This window comes from Ornithorhynchus anatinus, chromosome 7 (genome assembly GCF_004115215.2).
Source record: "Ornithorhynchus anatinus isolate Pmale09 chromosome 7, mOrnAna1.pri.v4, whole genome shotgun sequence".
NCBI classification, from domain to species: Eukaryota; Metazoa; Chordata; class Mammalia; order Monotremata; family Ornithorhynchidae; genus Ornithorhynchus; species Ornithorhynchus anatinus.
Window position 1 is genome coordinate 5,899,654 of NC_041734.1, and position 25,156 is coordinate 5,924,809.

The window sequence follows — 25,156 nt, forward strand, 5'->3', positions numbered from 1 at the left end:
AGCCATTTTTGAGAAAGGAGGGGTGATGTGTTGATTTGAGTTTTTAAATGATTATCTGAGCATCTGAAGCAAGGAGGCTGAAGGACAATGTTCTGGCTAAGACTTACTTGGACACTCGTTTCTTGGTCTTGCTACTGGATGGTTTTTGCTTATTCATTTTCTACGTGTATAACATCCTCCCGATGAAGACTTACAAACCAAGTACAAATGAGATACTTTAAGGAAGGAGCATGGACCAATGGAAAGAGCGTGGGCCTGGGAGTCAGAGAACCTGGATTCCAATCCTGGGTCCGGCATCTGTCATCTGTGTGACTTGGGCAAGTCGCATAACTTCTCTGTGCCTTTGTTGCTGCATCTATAAATCCTACTCCCCCCCTACAGACTATGAGCCTCATACAGGACAGGGAATATTATTATTAGTATGGTATTTATTAAGCACTTAACTATGTGCTGAGCACTGCTCTAAGAGTTGAGCACTGTTCTAAGCTTGTCCAACCTTGTATCTGCCCCAGTGCTTAGTACAATGCTTGGCATTAAGGAAGCACTAAACTACCATTAAAAAATGAGTCTGGGGCTCAAAGTGAATTCATTTGACAAACTTTGAAGGTGATGCACCTTTCAAGAAAATATATTTGTCTAACTGCAAAACCCAGTTTACTGAATGTCTTAGTGTAGTGACTACACTAATTGCTCTATCTGATAATGTTGTAACTTACCTGATCTCTGAAGGAGATGCCAAAATAGTACAAAATACCCTCCACCTTTTACTATCCAGTGCACTGAGAACCAAACTAAGTTACTAGAGTTTATAGACTGGAAAAAAAAAAGGGTGAGTCAAAATATGCAAACTGGGACAATGCTACCCCAAACATCTCTCCTTGTGTTGAAGCCTGAAAACATTCATAAACAAGAAAAAAAAGTTCCAGCACTCCCTTCCACAGAAGGTGAAACGTGACACAGTAATGAAGAGAAAACTGAATAAAAAATAAAAAAAATCTGTGAGTGAACAGTTTTTATTGAAACCCTCCGAGATTAAAGAGGACCAATGGTGAGTTTTGGTACCATAACAGAAATTCTCACCTAACTGTACCATCATTCACATGAATGAACAAACCCAAACACGACAAAATTCAAAGTCCCATGTTTATGCTACAAGTGAGGGTAAATGAACTAACCACTTTATCACAACCCTTTCTTTAATCATAAGAAAAAGAAGGGAATTTACACGGCATAACAAAAGACACACAAAACTTAATGAAAACACAATTCTTAACTTTCTTAAACTTAATTTAAAAGGATGCAAAATTTGTCTGAAATGATTAAATTGCTTAAACTGATTCTTCATATTGAGAGGTGTTTAATATCAGCCCCATCCCCATGCATGGTATTCAAAAAGAACGCAACTTACATAGTTTCCTTCTAATTCAGACAGAAACAGATACCAAAATTAGAAAAAAGATTGAGGCACTGTCCTGGGAGAGTAAACGAAAAAATCTTTCTTTTTGAAACAATCTGCGACTAACACCGGTACATACCGCAAAAGAATATTCATTTTGGTTAACTTTATTATTTTTCAATACAGAATGTAGAGCACCTTTTTAGAATAGTATTTCCCGCAGAATGTAATTGTTTTAAAACTTTCATCCTAGAATGTGGAAAAAAGCCGACTAGCAATTTACCTCGTCAATCATTTTTCTGAATTTTCTATTACTCCAAATGTTTGTTGGTAAGTACTCTTCCTATAGGAGAAGGCTCTGTCTTCCTTGGTCCTACAGTTCAAGATTCGTCTATGTTGGTGACAGTGCAGTCTCTAACACTGTCATCAAAGATAAGAAGTCTTGCATCTCTACACTGAAAGACCAAGGAGGAAGAGGAGATGAGGGCTTTAGAAAGAAAATTTTGATTGGGGGGAGAGGGGGCCAGAGGAGGTGTGGGGTGTGCGCAGGGGGGTGAGAAGAGACACCAATTGACAAACCATATGAATACTGGATTTTCTAGTAGAAAACACTTCTTCCAAAGGGAATATTGCACCCATTTTATATAAGATGTTAGCAATCCCAGTTGAAGGCACTAAAAAAGTACTTGTCACCATGAACAAATTGTATTTCAAAGTGTTTAATTGCATCTGACATTTCTGAGTCTGCTGCTGCAATCAGCTGGCTTGCTCAAAAGTGACAGCACAATGACAGTCATCATGCTGCAACAAAGTTAGGGAAGTTTGGATCTCAACTCACTTTTAGGGTGGCTACTCAAGTGTTGAACATTCAAAATATTAATCATCAGTTTTGTGATAGAGCCAATTGTAATTAGAAACGTTTACAGCTACAAAACAAGAGCTTCCTGGCTTACCTTTTGAACAGCTGGAATGAGTAAAAATGAATGCAATCTTCCCTTAAGAAAAGCCCATCTTTGCTGTGAGTGCTATTGAGACTTCAATATTCTCGTCCAACGAGCTGAAATAATTAGACCCCCACTAGTGAGGAATTGTGAAATAGCTACTGTTGTGTACAAGTACGGGATCATTTCACTTCCATACAGTATCTGTACATTGTACATGAAAGCGACTAGCCTCAGAAACCAACGCTGCATTCGCCTTTTAGTTTTCGCACTGAAGTGACATTCAAGTAAATGAAACAATTTCCATACAAGATGTAAACATATGTGAAGTAATGCAGAATGAACACCAATGCATTCAGAGCTACCGTACTGCTATTTTCAGCCTTAACATATCACTTTCTACGTAGCTTTCTCCTGCTAGAACAGCAATCCCCGGAGCCAGTAACAGAATGTTCAACATTTTATGCAGTCAAATCGGTTAATACAGCTGCTTGACATTTTTAATGATACAAATTAATCTTTTCCGAGAAATGACATTAATGATGATATGTGGCTAAAATTAAAGAAAAAGATGTTAAAAAAAAAAGATAACTATAAGACGCAGATATACGCTATACTCCCACTTATATAGCTCTGATCGATAAAACATCAACACATTCATTACATACTGATTTAATCCATGGAACAAGGACATTTTCCAAAGTATTTTGAGGATGCAAAACTTTGCGAAAGCTGGAAGAAAAAAGTTGAGAAACAGCATATGCTTGCTAAACAAGAATTATGTTTATTTAGCTAGTGAATCACTTAGAGGAGTCAATTTTTACTTCATGATAGCAATCTGTCAGGCTCGCAAACACCCAGAAATAGGAATTTAGGAATTTAAATGTAGTTATAAAGGTCATAAAAAGTCTGATTAGACTGAGGTACATTTACTCAAAACTTTGAGATTCGTTGAGTGGTAGCAACAAAAGAATTCCTCAGACAAATGCACTTTTTTTTTCGATTATACATGTTACAGAGAAAGAAATAAAGAATGTGCATTAACTGGTGATGCCCACCAAGCTGCATACCAATATTCTGTTAACACCAGACAGTTTGAAACAAGGGAAACGTCATTCTAATATACTTCCAGGTTACGTGTCATTTGGCTAAAATGCAGCATCAGGTTGCTCCGCCATATTAAAGTTTACTACAATAATTTTCACATGAACATTTAGACTTGAGTTTTACTCCAGGACTAAATATGGCATGATTTTGCTTTTTATTTGAATAGCTAAAATCTGACAATTAAAAAACTACGACAAAGAAAAAGTTGAAGCAGTGTGAATCTTACATCATTGAACCACTTCTAATGGTTAATTGTTAGTATTTAACAAATTTCAAGAGTTAATGAATCCTTGCATTCGTTCAGTCTCCTGTGCCTTAGCTAGGATGCATAATTACAAAAGACAGCAGATACTGGTAAAAGCTTCAGGACAGAAAGTGCTTGACGAAGTTACAGTTCTCAAGGGTGTTTGGTGAGAGTATAAGGGCAGATGCGCTGATGAGAACCATTACAAGAGTCAATTTTGTGTTAAAGTGTTCAAAGATGTCACCTTAAGCAGAAAAAAGCTTTAATAACGCCTTCTTAGACATATTAGGCATGTCCAGAGTCTACATCATTAGTGTTGTAATTCTAGCAGGGCATCTCCAAAGTTATTGTTTGTTTCTATTTCTCTCCTGGAAAGAAAAAAGAAGGCAAAACAGAAAAGTTATGACAAGAAACACCACATTTCATTTGCAAACATTTCGTTTTCACAACTTAGATTTATATGGCAACATTGCCACTACCTAGCAATTCTGTTTTACGCTAATAGTCGTTCAGCGCCCATTTCATGAAAGTTACTAACGGTTTAAAGACAGTATTTTTCGAGAAAAATAGCAAATGTCAAGCATTACAAGGATGATCACCTGGTGATCTTTTTGGATCTAATAATAATGATAATAATGTTTTTAATGTTACTTGTTAAAATGTTTACTATGTGCCAAGCATTGAGGTAGATACAAGATAATCAGGCTGGACAGAGTCCTTATCCCTCATGGGACTCACAGTTTAAGTGGTGGGGGTGGAGGAGAGAACGGGTATTGAAATTCCATTTTATAGATGAGGAAACTGAGGCCCAGAGGCTCCAGTTGGTCTCCATCCAATTTTCAAGAGCTGGACTTCTTAAATGGTACTTGTTAAGCACATGCTACGTGCCAGACACTGTACTAAGTGCTGGGGTAGAAACATGCAAATCAGGTCGGACACAGTCCACGTCCTACATAAGGCTCACAGTCTTAATCACCATTTTACAAATAAGGTCACTGAGGCACAGAGTAGTAAAGTGATTTACCCAAGTTCACCCAACAGACAAGTGGCAGAGCTGGGATTAGGGTCCTTTGACTCCCAGGCCTGTGCTCTTTTCATTAAGCCACACTGCTTCTCTTTGGTCACAGAACTTTAATGAAAGTCTGCAAACTAAAGGGGTGGGGGGACCACAGAATGCATGCAACCAGAAGCAGGTGAGCAGGGGGCATGTTGTGAAGCACAAAGGACTTATTCAAATGAGGCACATTTATGGCCAAAGTGACCTAGCCCACATCCATCAGCTATTTTTCAGGGTTCCAGCTGGGCAAGTCCACCTTATTTATGGTGGTCCTTAGGTCAGCCTATTTCACCACTGAGGCATAGCCCCAGCAGGCAGAACCAAGACTAGAACCCAAGTCTTCTAATTCTCACAGCCCTGTTGTACGTTCAGTGGACACAAACACACAGATATAAGGAAAAGTCCTCTCTCCATGGAGCTCAAGGAGGTTATACAAGTAACCTTAATCTGTTATATAAAACCCTTAAAACCAGTGACGGTACATCTTCATACAACAGAAACATAAATGCTCTTTTTGCCTAAGCTCTTTCAACAACTGTTTGAGCTAGGGATATTATCAGAGTCTCTTGGTTTACCAGTCTAGTATAACAAAACACACTGAACATTTTATGATTCTACTACTGAACTTCAACTGAATATGGTCAGTAGTTTTGGTAAGCAGAATCCCTCTTTCCAAAAGGACAGCCGTAACTAGGTTTGACTAGATCAAACTAATCTTTTTCATAAGCATCCTATTTGAAAAAAATAAACAACTACACAAAGGACTGCTGAAAATGAAAATGTAAGTAGATTGCAATTAGATGCGGGGGGTGAGGGAGAGTCATCACTAAACCACTCAAAGTTATGTGTTTTCAAAAGGTGTTATCTTATGTTCCCTCCTGTCTTTAAAGTGTGGGAAGCATCACGATTCAAACTCAGCGAGTAAACTTTATTATACCCTTCAGCATTCACACAATTAATGGCACAACCCATGAGGAAAGGAAAGCAGAAAGTTTCCAACATGAGAGGATTGAAAGGATTCATCTGCCTTTATGATGCCGGGCATTTCCACTCCATAATATACCTGAAACTCTATTTTACTGCACGGGCCGGTAAGAATGGATGGTTGGAAAAAATGCCCCCAAGGAGACAGTTTGCACAGATGAATAACAGGATTGCAGTGAAACTTTACACTAAACATAGCAAACACTTATTAGGGTTGGTGGGGCTCACACATATTTTGCATATCAGGCATGTATTCTTTGTATTCATTAAAATGTCTTCCTAACAGCTAGTTAATGTAGACATGGGAAGCAGCATGGCCTAGTGGATAAGGAAAGGGCCTGGGAGACAGAGGACCTGAGTTCTAATCCTGGCTCTGCCACTTGCCTGCTGTGTGACCTTGGGCAAGTCACTTCTCTGTGCCTCAGTTTCCTCAATTGTTAAATGGGGATTCAATACCTGCTTTCCTTTCTATGTAGATTATGAGTCCCATTGCAGGACAGAAAAATGTCCAGAAAAATGTGCATCCAGTAAAGTGAATGGCCACAAAGTACCAAAGCGAAGAAGAGAAAGGGTGTGGGAAATACACTCTTGATTAAAAATCGCCTTCGCAACTGTATCAATCAGTTATCTTATAATGAAGGGGTTAGGTTCTTGGCGAACCTCGCATTAAGGAAAACTTGTGCTATAATGTTTACGCATCAGCTGTATTCCAACGTTCGCCCCAAACTGGCGTGCTGTTGGGAGAATATTTCCCGATCCTGCAACAGCATCTTAGCCACATGCTAACTTAATTTCTCTGTGTTGCTGATAAACCCCACCCAAATCTTGGGAACATCCTGCACCCCTGAATGTCCATCGTATTTACTGAATGCTTACTGTGAGCAGATCACTTTACTGAGCGCTTCGGAGACTACAATATAACACTGAACAAACACATTCTCTGCCCAAAAGACCTGCAGTTAATAAAGCAGACTCGCCTTCAAGAAGACGCACCTCTCTCCAATACCACAATAACAATGCAGGAGACAAACATTAAAAGGCAGCTCGCTTCTCACTTCTTCAGCACAGAAAACTGCTTACCTCCCCATTTATCAAGTCTCGCTTATTCAGGAGAAAGCCTAGTTTCCCCAAATTACAGTTATCAAAATGAGCAGATATCTGGGGATGGAAAGGGTTAGTATGAATAACCTAACAAAATTGAGTACGTGCTTGCTTTTATCTTAGCTTCCAATGATCTCACCAAGTTGTGGTCCCAGCTTGGATGGGCCGCCCGGCTCCGCCACTTGTCTGCTGTGTGAGTCTGGGCAAGTCACTTCACTGGGCCCCAATTACCTCATGTGTAAAATGTGCAACTGTGAGCCCCGCATGGGACAGGACTGTGTCTGACCTAATTTAGTAGTATCCACCTCAGCACTTAGTACAGTACCTGGCACACAGTAGGCGCTTAACGAATACCACCATTTATTTTTTACACCTCTCTGGGACAGTACTGTCCAAACTATCTCACTGCTTGACCCCTCCCAGGGCCGGTGGGCATGGGAAATGCTGGGATCCGGACAATGGGAGGGAAGCAGTTACTCCAGGGCTGGAGGAGGGCGTTGGGGCTGAGGGCCTCAAGCAGGGCAATAAAGGCATCCTTGGGAGGATAGGGTGAACCCAGAAACACATTCCTTCACTTCCTTCCCTGGGCAGGCAAGTCCTCCGGTGGTCTCTGGGAAAGAGGGAAAGTAGGGAGGAGAGCTAGGTGCCAAGATGGACAGGGATGTGGAGAAGTAGATGAGTAACCAACCCAAAAAGACAACAATTGCGGTTTTCCCCTAGTTCTTTCACCTCCTTTTTAAATTCTATTACTTGCAGAACTGCTTCCATTTTCTGGGCCCTGATGAATTTAGTTCCATAGATTCCTTCTAAAGATTCACCTACTGTCACTTCCTCAGTTCAAGAGGAACCTTTGCCAAAAGATGTAAAGTCAGACATTTTTACGACCCATTCGGAGCCCAGACCATAAATTCATCTCATTTCACTTGACTCCGTCACTGCTGCTACCCTCCTTCGCATCCCTTCATTGCCAGGATGGGAAAAGGACCAATGGGAAATTCCATTTTTCTCAGATAGATACATCAGTGTAACGAGAACAGACAACAGAGCCCATTCTATCCGACACTATGGCTACCTGCAGCCCTCTGAACTGTAAACTTCTTGTGGACAGTAAACCTGTCTACCAATTCTTGTACTGTACTCTCCCACGTGCTGAGAAGAATACTCTGCACACAACTCTCACACTCAACTGCACTAGTTTAGTCTTGCACTCTGAATGCTTACCTTAGCCTCTTCATTAACTGCAAACTTTTCGGTAGTTCCCAAATTCAGCAAAATGACAACCCAGTGATATCACTGAAATACCCTTCAATTCACCTTTGTTGCCCAAGGATAATGTGGCCTATTTCACTTTGAAATTTATCACGAGCCATGATGTTCCCAAGATTTGGGTGGGGTTTATCAGCAACACAGAGAAATTAAATTAGCACGTGAATAAAAACTTCATGAGAATTTAACAGCTGGCAAATGGTAACTGCTAGCTATCGACCTCATGTTGAGCAGATTTTCATGCATGCAAACAGAATTTGTTACTGTACTAACAAAACAAAATGAAATAGAAGGGGGGAGAGAATCATGATTGATAACGTCTTTCAAGAACCCATGTGGATTTGGAGGGGGAAAAAAAAATGTATGTTCCAACTAGATTTTGAAAGGGAAGCTTAGGGTGGCGGAAGTATTAGTATGTACTGAGGTATGTACTTAGTGCTTACTCGGGACCCTGTACTGTACAACAGAATTGGGCACGACAGAATGACGGTTCCTCTAAATTTAGCTCCCTATTTAGTTCAGCAAAATAGTTCCAACTTCTTGATGCACATTTTCAAGATTTTGCTAACTTCCTGAATTGAACAAGTTCCATTCTCATCAAACCTCTTTCCACTCAAGTCAATGGCACGTATTTTAGCATCTCTTCCAATTTAAACTAATGCTACTTCAAATTTGCGATGTACAAAAATCCTAAATGGGGAAAAGACAGTAGAAAGAGGCAACTTCCCCCCCAATATGCTTAGTCAGATCCGGCATCAGTCAGCACAGCCTTGGCACCGAGCACTGATTTGAGAAGGAAGATATGAATCTTAGGGACTGTAGAAGCATTGTCACTTTTGTCAAAAATACACAGGCAGGCTTTGTGACCCAGCATCTTGCCTCATAAATATATTCTTCCCAAACCTGATAGCTAACCTACCATTATATCTCTGCAACCCGCACATTCTGTGTTGATCCATTGAGCATCATAGCAATTTAACCATCTGCTTTCACCTATCTAGACTACTCAGAACTAGTTCAAATCCCAGAAAAAGGCATGAAAACTAACTTCCAATGCAATTTATATGACCATATCCAGAGGCTCACTGCCACAGATACTGCAAACTTTCTATGAAAAGTGTTTGCCAGATTTTAGAGACCTGTAGATCAATCGCATTTACTGAGCGCTGTGTGCTCTCATTCTGTACGTTTCCACGGTCTCGGTCCAGCGCTCTACAAGCAGAAGGGTCGCAATCCACATTGATGCTACTCAGTTTAAAGTTACAAGCAATATATGGACCACAATCCTGCAGATGTCAGTAACTTTTTAAAATTAAAATCTTCAAGTAGGAGATGAACACACTTGTATCTATAACCTTTTTGTGCTTGATATTCACCCCACCTGCAGCCCAACAGCACTTCTGTACATATTTGTAATTTTATTTATATTAATGTCTGTCTCCCCTTCTAGACTTTAAATTCCTAATGAGCAGGGAAGGTGACTAGCAACCCTGTCGTACTGTACTCTCTCAAGTGCTTAGTAGAGAGGTTTGCAGTCAAAAGTATTTACTGAGCACAGTGATTAATTCTCACTACACAATACTAGAAAACTTTACACTCATAATACTAGAGAAACTCATTTTAACTATTTCGTTATGGTTTTAAGGTACTATACAGCGAATGAAACACCAGTTAATCAGGGTATGAAACGGCATACAGTGTCCTCTAGTGGTTCCATAAACATCTCTCCATCTCAACTACATTTTAGTTACTCATCCAGGATACACACCTGAAGCTGGCAAAAGATTTAATAAATTGGTATCCTAGAGAAGCCTCTTTTTAAAAATTAGTACAAAACTGTTATGACTCATTTTTAATCTAAAGACAATCTACTTCTTTCCCTATGACTGCTCTGATCAAAGCAATCATTTTGGAGCGCCATTTTTCTGCAACTTCACCCATTAATATCAAAGGTATATAGGGTGCAGAGGATTGTATTAAGTGCTTGGGAGAGTACACTACAGAGTTGGCAGACACGTTCCCTGCCCACAGTGAGCTTACCGCCTAAAGGTGGGGGGGGGGGGGCGAGACATTAATATAAATGACTTATAATACATAATTTAAAGATAGGTAACCTAAGTGCTGTGAACCCACTTAAAAATCTCACCTTTGAGTGACAAAATTTACCTAAATGTCTTCATATGAATTTTGAGGGGAAAAAGAAATCAGGCACAATAATAGCACACAGTAATAATCAGGTAGCTACTAGTCTGGAGGGTTTGCAACACTGTCAAGTGTTGCTAGATGTTTAGATGGCCAAATGATAAAAATACGGTCAACTGGTGTGATAGGGTGGAACAAACACGGACCCAGAAGCCAGAAGCCTCAGACTCTAGTTCCAGCTCTGCTACCAGTCTACAGGGTGACCTAGCCAAATCACTTTTTAACCTCTTTCTAATTCGGTTTCCAAAAACAGTTTCTTCTTAAAAAAAAAAAAATGCAGACCCTAAAAGACAATAATATTCATGATCTCTAAAGAGTACCAGTGTGACTACTAGTATCCAACTTTCTCTTCTTTTAGTAGTTTGCAACTCAATTGTGCATTAAAGTCTAGAATGAAAATCGAAAAAGACGAAAAACAAATAGTACAAACCCTAAAAAAAATTATATGTTAAAACTGTCACCTTACCAAATTACTGGTAAAATTGAAAAAGGGAGGAGGAGCTGTGTGAAAAGTGAGATCTCAGAGGAGGGGGTTGGGATGGGCTACTTTCTGAACTGCTTTAAACTCAGACTGGGCCATAATGACTACCTGGAATTGATGTGGACTCTGGAAGTACAGGAGGAGGGGGGTTTTAAGGCCACGCACGGGTCCCAGACTCAATGCGCTTGCTTAAATTTTGGCTATTCAAGGGAGCTTCATCGGATGCACCGGCAAGGGCGAATCACAGAGAGCCTAGAAGCAGCGTGGCTCAGTGGAAAGAGCTTGGCTTGGGAGTCAGAGGTCACTGGTTCGAATCCCAGCTTCGCCACTTGTCAGCTGTGTGACTGTGGGCAAGTCACTTCACTTCTCTGTGCCTTAGTTCCCTCATCTGTAAAATGGGGATTAACTGTGAGCCTCATGTGGGACAACCTGATGACCCTGTATCTCCCCCAGGACTTAGAACAGTGCTCTGCACATAGTAAGCGCTTAACAAATACCAACATTATTAATATTCCCATCCCTCTAACTAGCTTGCTTCCTCTGCCACTTCCCAAAAATCTCTCCACTTTCCCTCTCCTCTGGCTTACCCTGATAACATTTCAGAATGTGTGACCACAGTCTTTCCTAGGATCTCAGGTCCCCTCGCCAACCCCGTCGGCCCCCTGCTCGGACTAGGTAGACTGAGGGAGCAATGGCAGAGTGAGACCATCTTGACTTTTCAAATGTTGGGAAGACTGTGGCTGCGGTTGTCATTTGGATCCCCTATTATCACACCTGAGCCACGTAGACCCTGAAACTCTGCTCTTCTATTGGTCTTAATGGATGTACTGTGGTCTCTTATGCTGCTTTTCTTCTTGTTTAATCTTTCTTTAGGGGTCTGCAGCCAATCCCCATCCCCGGCCCCTTGGAAACCAAAAGACAGGGCCTACTTCCCATAGGTGTATTCATTCCCAGTACTTGGCTCAGAGTACCGTAGAATGAACGAATTGGTGAGATGACTACATGGTAGTAAGTGCAACCCCCAACACTTTAAGTGTTCAAGAGAGAGAGGGCTGGAAAGAGGTTTCACCAGAGAGCTGAAGCCTTCCAAAACCAGGATGAGGGGGAAGAGTTGCTTTTTGCCTCCCAACGTCTCCTTCGGGATTATTCCTCCTCCGCATTTTGGTGAGCCAGGTAAAGGTGCGAGGGGCTCATGGAATTTCCCCAGACCGGGACAACCCATCCCAGCTCTGGCTTTTGTCGGCTCCCCGAAGGAGCAGGCAAGCAGAACTGAGGAGTGAACAAAAGCCAAAATGGGATTTTTTTTTACCTTATGTAGCGCCGATCCCATGGTGCAGCTGGCTCCTGCCTGAACCCAGACCACTGTACATGTAAAGTCAAGGCCTGATAGCACCAAAGGTTAGAATTACCCCTTCCACCATGTATTTATATAATGTGGGGCTTGGTGGGTCAAATTCCAAATTTCCTCTTGCCTCTATCTTAGGTAAGATCAATCTGGCCAGGATGCTAAAGTCCAACTGTGAAAGATTCTATTACCTGGCTCTGGAATCTCCAAACTCACCTAAGACCAGAAGTGACCAAGTGGCTCAACCAGGGCCATACTGCAGGGCAACTGCAGCAAAGGCTTAATGCTCTGTTTTAATGGCTTAAAAAAAAAAAAGACCCACAGGGCAAATGCCAAGGTACTGCAAGCCTTGTACTCACGATTTAGGAGTAAAACTGGATTCTAAGTCATTCATCCCTTCTGGATACTCTACCTTTAGTCCTCAGTTTCCATATCTGAAAATCATTTCCCTCATTCTCATCTTTGCAACCAAGCAGAGGTCTCCGGTTAGTACTGCCCTATTATTTTTGACAGAAGAAAAACCTCAAGAAACGTAAAGTTCAGAAGAGCCTAAAGATGTAAACCTATACCCATAGAAATGAATGACCCCTGCAAGGGAACTGAACATTTCTGTTAGAAGGGCTCAAAAACCAAAGGGTGGTAATAACTGCATAAACTCTACCCTAGATGGCTGTCTACTACAGAAGTTATGAAAATTTTTATATCAAGGTCTTAATTGAATATCTTAATTAGGGTTCTACTTAACTTGCATTGTTAAAGTGTGTTTGTTAACAATATACTACATCTGTGGAAAAGACTTGGGTTGGCAATGGCTTTCTGACTTCATACTATAAGGGAACATTAAGGTTTTCAACTACTTATCCCAAATACAAATCCCCATACCTCCTTTGTATTAATTTTTTTCTTTCATTCCTCCTTTCACATTTCTGACTTTATACTCGATAGTATTCATCATTCCTCCTTCAAGAAAAAAAGAAAGTATTTGTTCTTATTTTTAAGTACACTGCTCAAGACATCTGTACTAAGTCAAAATTGATATTTACACTAAAAGGAATCGATGCTTATGACTTTAAACTGCCTTTTCACTTCTGAAAGGTATCCCTTCCTATACAACACACATTTTCTGTCCATGGTTTTCCATGTGACTGTGAAACTTCGATTTTAAATTGTTTGACTCTGCAGTGATTTGCTTTCTGTTGCACTAAGGCATCTTCCTTCATAGCCATGTAGTTATTTGAACAATACCCCTACATCAAAATCAGTAACAATTTTCAATAGTTTGGAAAGGAACATTCCATCCTTCCCATTCTGGCAGAGTCTAAAATCAGTTCAGATCCACCTGGTCTGGAGGAAGTGCCTTTCCTGCAGGATAATCTTTATTTAGATTTTGGAGGATAAACTGATAAACTAATATCACGACCATGTTTTAAATTCAGGATTGACTAAAGCTTTTTTTCCCAAAACACCATTTTTTCCAGGTCTAAAAATTGACACTTAACTGACTGTAGTGTTGACAATATCAAAAGTTTAAAAACACTTTTATTTCCCAGGGCCTGCGATATTTTCAGACAATAGCAAATGTCATTTTCCAAGTAAATGGATACCTTTTAAACAGCAAGATAAAAATTTAGGATAAAAATTTTAAAAGCTACATAAACAAAACTAAATTATAAGAAGGTAGATTTTATAAAAGCTAAAAAACTAAATTTATAAAGAATTTACAGCACATTCACTGTGACTCACAATCCCTTCCTTTAAGTAACCAAGTAATTACAAATGAACAATAAAACCGTTCAGGAAATAGCACTGACTAGCCATGGGATAAGACATGTTGGTTTAGTTCAACAGTCAAACGAAATTAGCCCTGGCAGATGTTGTTTCCTGCATCAGCCTAGTTTGCTTTCTTTGCCTTATCTATTTGTTTCAGTTTGTTTGATGTCTTCATTCAAGACCTCAGCTTCCTGCTGCTGTGTCTGCTAATTGTGGCTTGTCAACCTTGATTTTACCCTGTTAAGACTGAGGGTATTTGTTGATCTCTGATCATTTAGAATACTTTAAAACCATATGCTAATAGCATCTTCAACCACAAAGCTAACCTAGGCAGGAACTTCTGGGCGGCAATGTCAAGTAGCTGGAGTGTGCTTTTCAGACAGAAGACAAACGATCCTGGTAATCAACAGACCACAATTAATCACAAATCTAAGTTATCTAACTACTTACAACTTACTCCAACCTCAGAGGATTGATGTTTTAAGCCTTTAATTTTAATAGAAATTTACACCAAATTGCTGACTTCAAATCAGCAGGTCTCTTGTCCACCCATTTTCTCCTGGCCTATCTCCTTTCAATTCCTTACCCTTTCTGTTTTTTATGCTTTTTGCCTCTTAATTCTTTTCTTCCCCCTTATTCTTCCACCGCCTAAAAAAATGCAACGACAATGAGCCCATTTCCCCATGCCTAAAACTACTTTCGTAGTGTAAGTTGGATATTTGGGGAAGAACATCATATTATTCAGATGACTAGCGGGAATCACTGCTGCTTACACTGAGCATACATTCCAGCAAGTATTTTGCTTGTTTACAAGTTAATGCACTGTAGTGCCCCATTGATAACCTTAGGCACTGTGATAACTGGACTTGACTTCTATGCATTTTTTGAACTGTCATGCTGAATAATAAAAAATTAGCAAAAAATCAAAAATTTCCTTTACAGGTCAGTTCTACATGCGGCAAGGAAAGTAGCCTACGCGTCTACCAACTCCGTTTCATCGTACTCTCCCGAGCATTTAGTACAGTGCTCTGCACACAGTAAATTCTCAATAAATATGAGTGCTCAATTGATAGCTGTTCATATAAGGCGCTGAGTGAATTTCACTCCCAAGTAATACAGATGGAAAGGGTGAAGTACTGGAGAAGGGGGCTGAGAAAATGAGGGAGCTGGATAGGGTCCACAGGTACCTGACTGCTCTCTGACAGACAAGATGTCTCTCTACCCTTTGGTGCCCACATTAAGTGCTGGATTCTGGCAACCAATCTCGGTGCAGAAATAGTCATTTCTTCCCTGCCATGCAAATATTTCACGTTCCAGCATGTTCGTTTCCTACTATACATTCCTTCTCGAAATGAGAGCTGTAAGCTCATTGTGGGCAGGGAACAGGTTTAACTGTTTTTATGTTGTTGCTTTTTTAATCAGTATTCGTTAAGCACTTACTATGTGCCAGGCACGATACTAAGCGCTAAGGCAGATATAGGCTAACCAGGTTGGACACAGTTTCTGTCCCTCACAGGGCTCACAATCTCAAGTCCCATTTCACATATGAGGTAACTGAGGTCCAGAGAAATTAAGTGACTTGCCCAAGGTCACACAGCAGATGTGGCAGAGCCGGGATTATAATTCGGTTCTTCTGACTGCCAGGCTCGCGCTCTATCCACTAGGCCACGCTACTTCTCTGTTGTACTCTGCCAAGTGCTTAGTACAGTGTTCTGCACATAGTTAAGTGCTTAATAAATACCATAATTGAGAGCTCTGCAACCCTACTGCTCCTCTGTCCCTACCTTCAAAATTTCCCCCTTAGGAGTGGACACCTCTTAAAGTGGGGGGGCCAGAATGACAGGTGCAATTCAAAGAACCTAGAAGCAGATGAGGGAGCACACCACCCACTAATCTAAAGCTCTCCATCACCTGGCTCCCTACCTCACCTCCCTTCTCTCCTCCTGCAGCCCACCCCAAACACCCGGCTCCTCTGCCGCTCACCCTCTCACAGTTACTCGTTCTTGCCTGTCCCACCATCAACCCCGGTCCACGTCCTACCGCTGACCTGGAATGCCGTCCCTCCTCATCTGCCAAACCAACTCTCTTCCCCTCTTCAAAGGCCTACTGAGAGCTCACCTCCTCCAGGAGGCCTTCCCAGACTGAACCCTCCCTTTCCCTCTGCCTCTCCTCCCCATTCCCCCTACTCCCTCCCTCTGCTCTAACCTCTTCCCCTCCCCACAGCATTTGTGTATATTTGTATATATTGTTACTCTATTTTACTAATGATGTGTATATATCTACGATTCTATTTATCTATTTTGATGGTATTGATGCCTGACTACTTCTTTTGTTTTCTATCTCCCCCTTTTAGACTGCGAGCCCGTTGTTGGGCAGGGATTGTCTCTCTGTTGCCAAAGTGTACGTTCCAAGTGCTTAGTACAGTGCTCTGCACACAGAAAGCGCTCAATAAATACGACTGAATGAATCATCAAAGAATTATTTACTGAGCGCTTAATGTGCACAGAACACTGTACTAAATGCTCAGAAGAACACAATACAATAGAGTTGGTAGACACGTTCCCTGCCCACAAGAAGCTACCAGTGCATGGAGTTTTAGAGTAGGGTTGCGGATGCTAACACAATACATTCAGTTCTCTTATAATGTAGGTGCTGGGTTCCCACGGAGCCCTAAAGAAATAGATGTACTGGGTTGCACTGTGTTGTGTTATGTTACACTGCGTGAACAGTAATAATGGATTCGCATGTGCGTTCTGCCCAGCTGCTCCCCCACAGCTCCTGACTGGCTTTTTGGGTGCAGGTGTTCTGGGCTCTACGATGTTGCTGATGGATGGAAGATGGACAAATCACTGCTGAAAGCACAAAGGTTAAACGTGGAGTAAGATCTCCAAACTTTGAGGGGTCCTAAATACATTACCAAGAGCTTTAAAACTAAGAGTAGAGTTTGATTTTGACTTTTAAAATGAATATTAGAAAATATTTCCTATTCACAAACCTCTACTTAAATAAGGGTCTTCAAAAATAATAAAATGTACCATACACTATACTTACCCCCAAATAAGCAACTTTTCTTAGAAAAATCACACAACTGAGTAAACTGGAATAACATGATACATAATAAAATGAAATGTCATGCTAAATTTGAAAACTCCTATGTCCATGATTACATTTTAAAGACACCATTAACTACTAAGAAAGGTGGAGGAACTTGGGTCGCTGTAAGGATAATACAAAATAGTGTCGGGAATGGTTTCGCTAACATAAAAAGGTATTATTTTCGAAAGGGCAGAATGTATTTTTTATTTTTTAAAACTTCAATGACCCTTTGGCCAATACTGCTCATCCCACCACTTCTGTTAAATATGAGAAGTTAAGCTTCACAATTCTTAAAATGACAAATCAGTTTATAGAGCAGCAGCAGCAGCATGGCCTGGTGGAAAGAGCAAAAGCATCAGAGATTCTGCCACTTGCCTGCTGTGCGATGTTGGGCAAGTCCCTGAACTTCTCAGTGTCCACCTTCCCATCTTTGCAATGGGGCTTCAATGCCTGTTTTTCCTCCTAATTAGACTGTGAGCCTGTATATCAGGGCCTGTGCTTGGCTTGACCATCTTATTTCTGTCCTAGCACCTGGAAGCGCGGTTGGCACATAGTAAGCACTTAAATACCACAAAGAAAGGGGCTCAAAAACGAACCTGTCACACTGGGTCCTCAGAGCTTTCCTATAGCCACGAGGTGTTACTCTGGGAAGTGATGTGAGTACTGAGTGACAGATTTCTAAAATAGCTGATTTAGATCGTGCCACTGTATTTTTCTTTACCTACTATAGAAAGCAGATCTGAATCATAACTGGTGGACAAAAGAAAGCTTTTCGAAGGTGACAACTCTATATTCTATCCAAAAACTGTTAATAAAGTTACAACTTGGGTGAGTTCATCGATCCAGGATAACTTTTCTTTGCCCCAGGGGACTGCTTTTCTAGCCCATCTGCGCTGGGGAAAGTGTTCAAAAAAAATACGTTATAAACATGCTGCAGTTACTACATTCTTACCCTACGCATGGCTTCCTCCTCCTCTTGACGCTTTTCATAATGTGCAAAGTCATCAAAGATTGAGGTGGTATGCTTGAAAGTAGCAATTATTTTAAGCACTTGCTTAGCTTTTTCTAGGGGCACCTCTTGGGTGTCCCTCGAATTGGTAACTGGTTTGTTGTCATTATTTTCCAAACGGATGTGCCGTAGCTGATTATTGGGAACGTCTTTGACAAAGACCCATTTAACATCAAACTTGCCCTTCCATTTATCCTGAGACCAGACTCCGGCATAGGCATTGTAGTCCACGACAGACTTCATCTCGGCCACTCCACAGAAGTGTCCACTGCCATTCACGCTGAAGAGTAAATAGAGCGGCCCTTTCCCATTCAGGGAGCGGTAAGCGGCATCCAAACGCTTATTACCGTGCTCAGTACTACACCAGATAGAGTACTTAATGGAGCGGTGGATATCGTCCTCGGAGTAACTTTTGATTATAAACACACGCCCGTTCTTCAGGTTCCAATCGAAGTCTTTGGGATTGTAGTTGTTTATGGCCTTTAGTTTCTCCAGCACCGGGTGCACTTCTACTCCGGAGGGGGACGAGCTGACGGGAACCACACCCAACCCGAAGTTTTCGCTGCCGGCTCCGCTGTTCTGGTTGAAGCCGACTCCCCGGTTCCGAGGTGCCACCCAGCGATTCTGCAGCTGCAGCTGCTGCTGCTGCTGAACCTGGTGAGGCACAGCGGGCGGCTGGGGGCCCGGCTGCAGCTGCGGCTGCGGCGGCTGGGACTGCTGCTGAGGCAGTTGGCTCTGCACTAACGGCGGCGGTTGGATTAAGGGCTGAGGCTGCTGGATTAGAGTCTGAGGAGGCAGAACGGGTTGGTTGGGCGGGGCTTTGGACACCGACCCCTTGTCGTCCCAAGTTCCAATATTCATGTTATGTTTTATAGGAGGCGGGGGGACCGCGGGCCCCCCCATCCCCACATTGCCCTTGGGTTTGAGTTTCGGTTGAGGTTTGGCCGGCTTCCTGGCGATGGCAGCCCAAGAGGTCGGTTTAGGGGCCGAACTGCTCACGGGGGGCACGTTATTCGCCGCGATGCTGGTCATCCCCGTACTGCTCAACGCCGAACCGACGGTTTTCGTCACAGCCGCCGACATATCGCCACCGATTTTCAGGCCGGTCATGCCTTGCTCAATACTGCTAATGCCGGGGACCTTGCTCAAAGTGTCGCTGCCAAATCCGGCCTGTCCGTCGGCTATGGCTCTGCCGAGCGAACTGGGGGGATAGCCGTAGCTGCTGCTGTAAGCGGAACTCTGTGTCGACTGTCCCTGAGATCCACTTGTTCCCCAAGTAGAAAAATCTGCATTCCCAGGAAAGAAGTTAAATCCATGCTGGCCCAGGAACGGAGGGGTGTTTCCTAAAGCCCCAGGTTGACTAAACACACCGTCCGGGATGTAATGGTGTTCGCCGTTGCTCATCTGTCCGTAGGTCGTCAGGTATGGCATGGGTGGGTCTCCGGCTGTGGACCACGCTGCTTCACCGAGAGAATACGGAAAGCCAATGGACGGAGCATAATAACTAGGCATGTATGGGTCTGACATTGGTGGGTAGCTGTTACTCTGCAAGACAAAAAAAAAAACCAAACCACAAACAAACAAACAAAAAGAACAACAAAAATCAGTAGAGAAATGCCCCTCTAATCACACACATCTCTAAGCAAAAGAGCATACCTTAAGCTGCATATCGTTTTCCCCCAACCGCCTACTGCAATCAATCGTAATGATTGAATGCTTACTGTGTCCAGAGCTCTGCATTAGGTGCTTGGGAGCGTACAATATAATACACTTGATAGGCATGTTCCCTGCCCAAAAGGGGCTTGCAGTCCAGAGGGAAAGATATTAATATAAATTATGGATATATATAAAACACACCGTGGGCTGAAGGTGGAGTGAATAAAGGGGACAAATCCAAGTGCAAGGGTGACGCAGAAAGGAGAGGGAGTAAGGGAAGCGAGGGCTTAGTCAGGAAAGGCCCCTGGGAGCAGACGCAATTTTAATAAGCCTTTGAAGGTCGTGAGAGGGATGGTCTGTCGGATAAGAAGGGGGAGTTCCAGGTCAGAGGCAGGACACGGGCGAGGGGTTGGCGGTGAAAGAGATGAGACCGAGGTATAGTGAGTAGGTTGGCATTGAGGAGCAGAGTGGGTGTGCTGAGTCGTGTACAAAATTAATGAGGAAAATAGATGGGAGCAAGGTGATTGAGTGCTTTAAAGCCAGAGGTAAGGAATCTGTTTGATGCAGAAGTGAATGGGAAATCTCTAGAGGTGAGAGTCTTAGTACAGTGATCAGCACAGAGTAAACACTCAGTCGATGTCACTGATTGAGTGAGCAAGATTTTGATGATTTAGGAAACTCTTGAATGTTTTTTTACAAACAATGAGCATATCTTCCCTATTGCGTTGAGATGAACCCAACTTAAACTGTGAAGGGTGCCCTTCATAGAACTATATGGGTGTGGGAGAGGAGAAGGAAAATCCAAAGGACACTATGTCACACAAACAGCTGTTGTGTAGCGTCCGAGCACCAGTGAAGGCAGGTGTGTGACCGTGGATAGGGTAGCCGCCCCCCGGCACAAAGGCTCTCCGTGTGTCCATCAAGATTGCCAGGACATATCAGGGATATGGTGGTTAAGAAGCCTGTACTGAGCTGCAGTCGCTCCTAAATGGATCCAGGATGGGATAGTTCCCAGTTGAGAGAATCCCCTGGCTACGGGAAGTGGGAGCAGAAGCAGGAGTAATTCCCTGCTTCAGCAGAACTGTCCCTCCTTGCGCCGGGGAAGGAGAGGAGCCCCAGAACCAAGCAGTATCATCTCCCCCAACCAAAAATTCCTTCCAAAAAATTTGAAGCCTGGAATTAATTTCCTGAGGTAGCCAAGTGGGGCATTCCAAGAACTCACTGCCCATGTACCAGGCCCAGTGTTCCTTCAAATGCAGAAATAAACCTGCTTCCTTCGAAGAGTCAGGGATGAAGCGGAAGATGTTTACTCTTCCCCCATGTGTTTAAAAGGGCATGGTTGACCACACTTCACTTGACCACTATTATTCCGCTGTTCAAGTCTTGAGCTAAATTTCTTTAGGGTGTTTCACATATTAAAAGGGCTTAAATAACACAAAGTTAAACGTGAAACAGTTAACATATATGTAAATCAATGCAATGTGGCTTTTCCATTTTTCTCCAGCAATCTTATGGATGCTACAGTTTGCTCTTGTCGGCTTCCTGCTATTAAAATATCGTTCTTAGACAATCAGAGGACAGGCTTTTATTTTGAACTTCTCTCAGCCTTTCCCCTCTTGCTCTCCAAGCAATCAAGAGTTCCTTTAGGCATGCATTTAATTTACAGCTTTCCACAACTGTAACTGTTTAAAGAGACTCTTAATTGTTCCCATACTAAAAGCACAATAAAATATTTCTGGATATACCTATTTAGACATTTCCACATATTAAAATCTCTCACTCAAAATAAAGTCTGGTTTGGTTTAAGAAACATCAACTGATTAAAGTTTGTCTAGCCTGAGAACCCAATGTTACTTTAAGAATCACCCTGTAGGAACTCCCTAACTCCATTTTGACTGACTTCAAGATCCCTGACGCACCTCCCAACAGCTCTCCAAAAAACAAAAAACACAGCTTTGCATGATTTTGTATTACGCAAGAATTCTGTTTACATGGGGTGAAACGCTCCCCCAGACTCCAAGACACAAACATACCTCATTTTGAAGAGAAATAAAAACGGATGCATTGTGATATTACTGTAAAATGGAATTAAACAAGGGGGAAGCTCAGCAATTCACTCAGCACTAACAGATCTTCAAGGTGCCATCTGTTTTTCTGAGCAAAGGTATGAGGATGTACAGCAGTTGTGATTGTAGTTTAATGTCTTAACATTGGCAACAACTTCAAACATAAAACCCTTCAGCTCACCTGTTGTGTCCTCAAACTAAATTAAATGTCAATGTAACTTCTGAATTAGCCTTACTGATTTGCTTTACAGCATGTCCAAGAATATTAATTTGTATTCACTCTGAAAAGGGATCTTTGGGCCTGTCCTGTAAAGAATAAACTTTGCAGAAATATGCAACAACTTTGACATTCAAGAATATTAAATTAAATCAACTGCAAATAAATTTCCCATAAGGGCTTTACAGGAAGCAACCTGATCTAGTGGAAAGACCACGGACCTAGGAATTGGAGGATCTGGGTTCTAATCCCGGCTCTGCTAGCTGCTTGCTGTGTGGTGACTTGAACAAGTCATTCAACTTTTCTGTGCCTCAGTTTCAACTGTAAAATGGGGATTAAATACTTATTCTCCCTCCTACCTAGACCTTGAGCCCCATGAGGGTCAGGGACAATGTCCAGCCTGATTAACTTCTATCTACCCCAGTGCTCAGAACAGCGCTTGACAGAGAATACATGTTTAAATACCACAAGAAAACTAATTTTTTTTTCCTCATGACAGTGTTTTAAGGGATTAATTCTAGGTTGGAAAATTCATCTTTCAATAATACTCAAGTTGAGTGGGGGTGGGGGGCGGCGGTAGGGGGAGGGAGAGAGGTCATCACTAGTGGGGAAAGACATTGCCTAAGTATTGATAGAAGGGCAAGCCACATAACTGGAAACCTGAATTATTCATTCATGCCATAACCTCTCCATTACCATCGACTCAGCTCTCATTCGACCCATACATTCAATCTGTCACCAATCCTGTCGGTTCCAACTTCACAACATTGCTAAAATCCACCCCTTCCTCTCCATCTCACCTGCTACTATGCGGATCCAAATGCTTATCCTATCCTGCCTTGACTGCTGCATTGGCCTCCTTGCTGACCTCCCTGCCTTCTGTCTCCACTCCAGTCCATACCTCACTCTGCTTGCCCTGATCATTTTTCTCCAAAAACGTTCAGTCGATGTTTCTCCGCTCCTTAAGAACCTCCAGTGGTTGCCCGTCTTCCTCCGCACACAGAAACTCCTTAACATCAGCAGCATTAAAGTACTGACTACCTTTCCCCTTCCTACCTCACCTCCCTGATTTCCTCCTACAACCCAGGCTGCATACTTCACTTCTCTAATGCCAACCTACTCACTGTACCTCGAGCTCATCTACCTGGCTACCGACTCTTCGCCCACGTCCTGCCTCTGGCCTGGAATTCCCTCCCCTCTTTATATCCAACAGTCCACCACTCACGCCTCCTCTAAGTGGCCTTCCCCGACCAAGCCCTCATCTCACCTACTCCCTCTCCCTTCTGCGTCACACTTGCACTTGGATTAGTACCCTTTATTCACATTAGTGACATTAAAAAGGTTCAGTCCCTTTAAAAATTAAAAAAACCCACATTTATAGTATACTTAAGTGTAAAAGAATTAAAGTTCTTCATTGAATCTCGTCAATTAAATTCACTTCTAATTCCTAGAGGTAGGGAACTTTTCCAGATGACAGCATCTAACCAATCTTCTATAAACCTAAGAGCTAGGTAAACTGAACTTGACACTTCTGTTACACATTTTCCGAATTTATAGATTTTTTTTCACCATCAGTATAAAGGTTACCTTCAGTGTTACGAACATTAAACTGCAGTATGATTTTGAGGATTTTAAAAATTGTTTAGCAATTGTATAAATCAGCTAGATGTGGTGAAAGTGCATACCCTGAAATAAAGAGTAAATAAATCAGAAGGCATAGATGAATTATTACCTCAGGTCACTGGTTAGAGAATTCAGTGAGTGCTCACTTACCTGATTTGTCTGGCTACTTAAGTATGGCTCAAAATCATCATCATTTACAGCATCTTTCTGATGAATCGAACCGTTCTGAACTGAAACTAAAAAGGAATTTCATATTAAACACAAGTTACTTGTCTCTACATTAACACAGTATTTACAGTATTCTTAAGAATACTGGTTTTTGTTTGTTTTTTTTTTTTTAAAAATAACGGACTTTGAAAATTTCAAATTTGTGAACCCAATCATTTTTAAATTACTTAAAATTTGACAATGTCCATATATTAACACACTGCCTTTGTTTTTGCTTTTCAAAATTTGGGAAAATCTAAACTAAGAACATATTAATTTATAGACTTTTACCAGTTAAATTAAATTTTGGCTCTTAGAAATTTTTCAATGTCACAACACAATTTTTGTTTTGTATTTGGGGGAGGGATTGTAATCAGAAATTGTTTAGTATTGTGCTATCTGTGTATCCAAAAGTAACAATTTCTTTTCCAATTTGAAGATTTATCTTCATGAGTAGAACAAATTAGCTCACTAAAACACCACAAACATCTCCCTTAGAATTGTGAATGTGAGCAAAAGCTTATTTAAAGCAGCTCTCTTCCCAAAGCCATATTCTAAAGTTATCCCCTAATATCTATTTTAAAGTGAGTTCAGGAAAAAAAAGGTGTCTTCAGGTGGAATCCAAATGAAGACATAATGATAGAGCTTTTAGAAAAGAAAATACAGTATCTTCTGTTAATCCATTATACTATATAGCTTATCTTAATAGAAATAATTCAGAAAGGAAAAAACATAATTTTAACTGATTACGGCTATTTTTAATTTTCAGTTCTAGAAAGTAGCTGCACTCACTTGGCATAACGTCATAATGCAGGAATATGCCACAGTAAGAAATCTTTCCAGCAGCTAAAGGGGAAAAATATGAACATCTCACAAATGGGTTTAATACAGCTTGACTAAGTCTTTTACAACACAAAAAAAATTAAGCTAACATAGCAAAGACAACTATAGCAACTACTTAGATGACATATTAAACCGATAAGACCACCCAGGTCCCCTGCAGTTGGAGGGTGCTGTAGTTCACATACCTCCCCACCCCCTAAAAAAAAAACCAACCAAAAAAAACATTTTTTGTTCAGAAAAGTTGAAATTGCCATGCCATTTGGAGATCCAGGTAGTACTTAAAATTATAATTTGACAAAGAAAAGTAAAAGACAGGTCACTTTCCATTACAGGATAGAGTTCAACGCTCATTTTATATGTTTATTTTAGGTTTAAGACAAGCACAAAGTTAATGTCAGACATTATATCATACTTCAGACGTTAATGTTATAAAAGGGAAGAAAGGCCTTCTTAAAAATGTGGACTAACCCTTGGATAAAAGAGAAAAAAAAGTCAACTTAATTTTGTAGTAGAACTGATTGCTGCAGGAGCAAAACAGTTAGACA

At 41.5% G+C, this 25,156-nt stretch overlaps 1 protein-coding gene across 3 annotated transcripts in view; it reads right to left on the bottom strand.

The window, feature by feature from the left end:
• Window positions 1-997: 997 nt before the first annotated feature.
• The window catches only part of YTHDF3 (YTH N6-methyladenosine RNA binding protein 3), a 39,668-nt gene continuing 15,509 nt past the window's right edge, over window positions 998-25,156 (bottom strand). For 2 of the 3 annotated variants that reach the window (XM_029069964.2, XM_029069962.1), the window contains exons 3-6: window positions 24,561-24,614; window positions 23,712-23,797; window positions 17,943-19,544; window positions 998-4,056 (exon numbers count right to left, since the gene is read on the bottom strand). In XM_029069964.2, coding sequence (XP_028925797.1) covers window positions 4,033-4,056; window positions 17,943-19,544; window positions 23,712-23,797; window positions 24,561-24,567 — 1,719 coding nt within the window. In that variant the 5' untranslated portion in view covers window positions 24,568-24,614 and the 3' untranslated portion in view covers window positions 998-4,032. The remainder of the gene's footprint in view (window positions 4,057-17,942; window positions 19,545-23,711; window positions 23,798-24,560; window positions 24,615-25,156) is intronic. The other variant, XM_029069963.1, reaches the window with a different exon arrangement.